The sequence below is a fragment of the Phalaenopsis equestris genome, unplaced genomic scaffold, assembly GCF_001263595.1.
Source record: "Phalaenopsis equestris unplaced genomic scaffold, ASM126359v1 Scaffold000114, whole genome shotgun sequence".
Taxonomy (NCBI): domain Eukaryota; kingdom Viridiplantae; phylum Streptophyta; class Magnoliopsida; order Asparagales; family Orchidaceae; genus Phalaenopsis; species Phalaenopsis equestris.
Window position 1 is genome coordinate 1,181,045 of NW_018164556.1, and position 5,295 is coordinate 1,186,339.

General features: G+C 32.9%; 1 protein-coding gene across 2 annotated transcripts in view; it reads right to left on the reverse strand.

The window, feature by feature from the left end:
- Nucleotides 1-5,295, reverse strand: part of LOC110020975 (uncharacterized AAA domain-containing protein C16E9.10c) — a 28,615-nt gene that overhangs the window by 8,661 nt on the left and 14,659 nt on the right. For both annotated transcript variants that reach the window (XM_020719284.1, XM_020719283.1), the window contains exons 7-8: nt 4,313-4,355; nt 4,116-4,216 (exon numbers count right to left, since the gene is read on the reverse strand). In XM_020719284.1, the coding sequence (XP_020574943.1) occupies nt 4,116-4,216; nt 4,313-4,355 (144 nt within the window). The remainder of the gene's footprint in view (nt 1-4,115; nt 4,217-4,312; nt 4,356-5,295) is intronic.

Sequence of the window (5,295 nt, forward strand, 5' to 3'; positions counted from 1 at the left end):
TGAAAAACCTAATGAGTAATCAACCATATACTTAAGAAAATCCGACTTACAGCCTAGGAAGGAACATGAGAGACCATTTCGTTCAACTGGTGGGATAAATATTATCTGCAAAAAGCGAGCTAATTAGAAGAGTTTCGTATCTATAAAACTCCCTTAAGAATTATAATCTGAATCAACCCTTACATATCCTCTAGAAGAGTGTTATTAAATTGCGAGTGAAAAGTCACAATAAATTCTAAACCATGTGAATTTAGAGAAAACTCCAGGATAACCAAAAGATAGGGCTATTGAATAAGGATTACTTAATTGTAAATTTGATCATAAAGGAAGAGTTACAAGTTTGATTTGAATACATTTTCGGCTGAGGACGTTAAACCAAACACTTTTTGAGAGACAAACCATGTGTTATCTTGTATTTTGAGTATATGCATGAAAAGTCTAAATGTGATAATTCCAATCAACCCGGATAGCTATTGCATCAAAACTAACATGACCCTTGCATAAGCAAAATAACTAGAAATATTCAAAATAAATACAAAGCAAAGTCAATCAAATTTAAAAACAAATGCAAAGCAAAAACATATGCTTTAATGTTCATTGATCTCTTATAAAAAATTATATGTTACACTCGTCGAGCTCCAAGTGCTATTATTTCCTATGCTAAATTTTTTAGTATAAAATTCATTGTTATTACATGTTGTGCTCTTTTCTTTTCCTACAAATTTTTTTATGGCATGCATAGGATGGAGAATAAGTTTAGGGGAGGCACATGTATACTTACCTTAAAGTACTTCTTATAATTGAGTTGTTCATAATACTCTAAAGTGGTGACTCATGCTAAATCCTGAGAAGTTTACAAGATTATATAATGACTTCTTTAGAATTGCAAATACTCATTAAAAGGGGGACTAGAATCAATGTCCTAGTAATTGAGGCATTCAATTTAACAACTTTTACCTCAACCCTAAAAAGTGTAATTAAAATATAAGTAGTTAATCATAGATACTTTAAACATCTTAATTTTCAAACTCAACCAATTTAATCAATACTTGAATTTTGAATTGATTATAATATTTCAAAGTTTACTTTAAGAAGCATTTAAGAGATATTAATTAGGGGAGATTAGCATTCAAAATCCTTAAGAGAAATGTGTTTAACCAAATATATTAATTCTCAGTGGAATTGAAAAAAATGAAAAAAAAAAATGATCAAATGGGTTAAAAAGAAGAAAAGAAAAAAGGAAATACAAAAGTATTATAGGTCTGATTCAAAAGAAAATTTAAAATAAGTGACAAGTCTCTGTGAGAACAAACTTGAGGTGAGCATAAAAATAAAAAATTAGTCTCTGAGTCATTTTCTAATTAATAAGACTTAAAAACTCTTACGATATTATATTTTGGAAAAAAGTAAATTAATTTTTATTTGATTGGTAGACTATTAATTAATTTTAAAATATCTTGGAAAAATGAAATTATTTCAATGACATTATATTAAGAGTTTTGAGATATGCTTATGATCAGGGAGATGGGAAATAAAGAAAAAGGCAGGTTATTAGATATTAATGAAAATCTAATCCTGAAATTATATTTCTAAGTTTATTATTGCACTTATGTAATTTTATTAGAGGATCAGGATGTCCCACATGAGACTAAGAACACTATTTAAGTTCTACATTAGATATGAAGTTATTGAGAGCAAGTATTAAGTAAGTTGAGATGGATAAATTGCAATTCAAGGATGCCAATAACTCCAAAAAATAGAGAAGAGGGTGAGAGAAGAAGAAAACACAATAGGAGAATAAATTACCATATTTTTCCTTTCTTTCATGTCTCCAACGCGGACTGAATACACAAAATATTAATTCACTAAAAATAAATTTGAACTAATTAACTATATTTGCTAAACTAAATACAATGCTTACAAAGCCAATCATCGCATCTTCCAAATATTCTATCATTAACAGCCCTTTCAAAATGACCTTGCTCCAGAAGCTGGGCAAGTAATAGAAAGAATGAGAAGGCACAATAGATATCTCTTGATTTTGTTGCATGAATCAGTCTTTCCAAAAAATAAAAAAATCTAACAATGTTTCCATCTTGTGACGGCAGATTAGGAGCATAGGGATCTGTCTGGGCAAAAGGATGAAGAAGTTGATACTTGCAATTGAATGAGGCATAAAGAAGGAAATATAATGTTCTGCAAGAGGCGTCGGGCTTTGAAAATGGTGACATAAATCTAACATTCTTTAATGGAGGATGATCTGTCAATCAGTAAAGGTAATGCTCACAAGGAAGTGTTTGATGACGGCAAGATTTAGGAAAGACGGGAGAAATATTGGCGAACAATTTGGACAAGCAAAGGTTCTTGAAGGAGAATGAAGTTCGGTGGGAACAAATAGAGGAGAGTCATGGGTGTCTAGGATGGAGAGAGGAAGAAGAATATATACAATTACTAAATATCAACCTTCTTCCTTACAAAGGCATCATCAATTTGTGCTTCAAATTCAACCAGCTTGTTATAGAAAGCTGATTATGGCAACAACACAACTATTCGATCAGGGAGATAATTCTTAGGTAGTTTCCTCTTATTATGAGAGTTTGCAGAAGCCAGTTCTGCAGACTTTGCAGATGAAGAGCATAATTCTTCATGGAGAGCTTGACACTTTGTATCGAAAGGGCAGTACAAACAGAAAAGAATAACCGTGAACCAATTGTTTATGATTCCTGATCAGGACAAACAGTAAGTCGTCTTGGAGGGGATTTTGGACGGGCTTGGATGGGATGATGCAGTCACTAGCGATGGAAATTGCGGCGCTGAAGTCAAAAAGTTAGATATTGGATGTTGAGATATAGATCAAGTGAGACCCATGAAAGTCCAAAAACTATTGGAATGAATAGGCGAACAGATCTTAGATGAAGCAAATGATTGGATCTTGCAGGCAGTTCAGTGAGTGCAACTGGCAAATACAGGGGAGGCGAGGAGTCGATCAACGGTGAAGTAGGGAACGAGAGCACCAATTATTACGATCTAATTTCTTGGTCTTGATAATATGCTGTATTGCTGTTCAGAGATGTCCAAAAATAGGGTGTGGTGGGGTGGACTGGAAGGGGAGAGAATCATAGAAGAGAAACGCAAATTTTAAAAGGGTAAATGATCATTTGATGATATCGAAAACTTTGAAAAATAGGAGAGGGAGGAGAGAAAAATAAAACACAAAATATTCCCTTATTTCCATGTCTCCAATGATAACTATCTATAGAATACAAGAATTATTATTTCATTAATAGTAATTTATAACTAATTAATTATATTTATTAACCTAAATATGAAATTAATCATCTCATATTCTAAATATTCTATCATTCTCAGTCATTGGAAAAAAAAGAAAAATCTCTCATGACACCTCTAGGGATGTTTAAACGGGAATGACTTTTTGGCTTAATTTTTATTTGCATTGCTTTACTTGTATCCATGTGTATTGGTGCTTCTTTGGATTTGCATTATCCAGATAGTCATCTCAACAAATCTCCCATCAGGATATCTTGAAAGAATTTAATTTTTATGTGGTTTAGTTGCGGAAATTAAATTTCTCAGCATATTAATCGTGGTTCATTTGTTATGATTATTGTTCTGGGTAATTAAATTAGGCCTGGACTGCTGTCAGGCCATCAGTTTGGTTTAGGGTTTCAAAGTTGCACAAGTTAGTTCTCTGTGGCTTACGTGTGGCTTCTTTCACGCCTTCTTTATGGGCCCATCACTTTCCTTATCCCAAGTCCACAACTTGTTGCAACTTTTTAGTTTCTATGGACTCCAAATGACCTAGCATACGAACAGCTCAATTAAAATTTATATTAAATCAAATACTAGCTCTAACCAAAATTTTCACAGAAGTCAGTTAAACTGGCAATCAACTTCTTTTTACAAACATATGATCATAATTAATGACATCAAACTTGAAACATAACTCAATATGGTGTTTTGGGTAACACCACTGCAATCTGAAGCATGATTTTCCTTCTAGCAAAGCACGATAAAGTCACGATACAACTTAAATGCATTATAGTATTATTAAGAACCATCGTAGATATACACAAAAAAAAAAAAAGCATAATCACCTTGATTCATATAAGTGGGCTCTGATGAAAGGCTACTCAAATCAGTTGAGGCAGATGCATTTCTACGAAGCTTTGACATACTCCCATTGCTTTCTAGGCCTCTAAAGCCAAAAACGGATACATGGATTAGCTTTCAAAAATATGGTTAATATTGGTATCATCTCATATTCTTCCATTAAACAAGCTTTTTATTATACCTTGATCTCAAATCTACTCCGCTGGTTTGTCTGCGCAAAGATCCTAAACAGAGAAAATGAAGTTAAGAAGAAAAAAAAATATTTAAAACTTGGAAAAATGAATATGATGCTATTTACTAATATCACAAATACAACATTCTGGGCTAATTTTGGATATATTTAATTTCTTCAGACTGATCGAATATACCAAAATATCACTAAAAATTTTTATTGCCATTACAGCATTACCACAATAAAAAAAAGCAGCAAATGATAAATTTTAACTAACTTAATTTTTCTCTAATCACATATTATTCGTTGAAACTTCTATAATAGAGAAAAGAATTAAACATAAGCCACAAATTCTCCTTTCACACTCATTGAGTGGGAAAATATTTGCGTACATAAGACATATGCAGCGGTGCGTATGTCAGGGGTTATTCAGGGGTTACAGGGGGGTTATATCCGGGTTATACCCCCCTGTAACCTCCGTGTAACTCCCTTGTAACCTCCGTGTAACTTATTTGTACCCATGAAATTACAGAAGCTCGGAACTCATTTGTAGGTTACAGGTAGTTTACAAAGAGGTTACAAGAGAGTTACAGAGGGGTATAACCCCGATATAACCCCTGGACGTATGCAGCGCTGCGTAAGTCTTATGTACGCAAATATTTTCCCATTGAGTGATCCATCAAATACCCACACTTGATTCATGGAAACAACAAATCGTTCAAACTCTATTTCATTTCGCCTTATTCTTTAAATTAGAGGCAGTTCGGGAGCATTTAGCAAAAAAGAATGGACCATTTGGCCTCAAAAACTATCACAAAGGTTCAATTGTTTTGACCTTCTAACGTGATTTTATATCAACCATCTGTTCATTTGTTACATATATGTGTGGTAGATATCCAAAGTTATGCTCTTACCCCCTATAATTTATCACATTTTCAAGACATTTATTAACGTGAGAATTAACTCAAAGAACTAGGCCACTTTATATATAT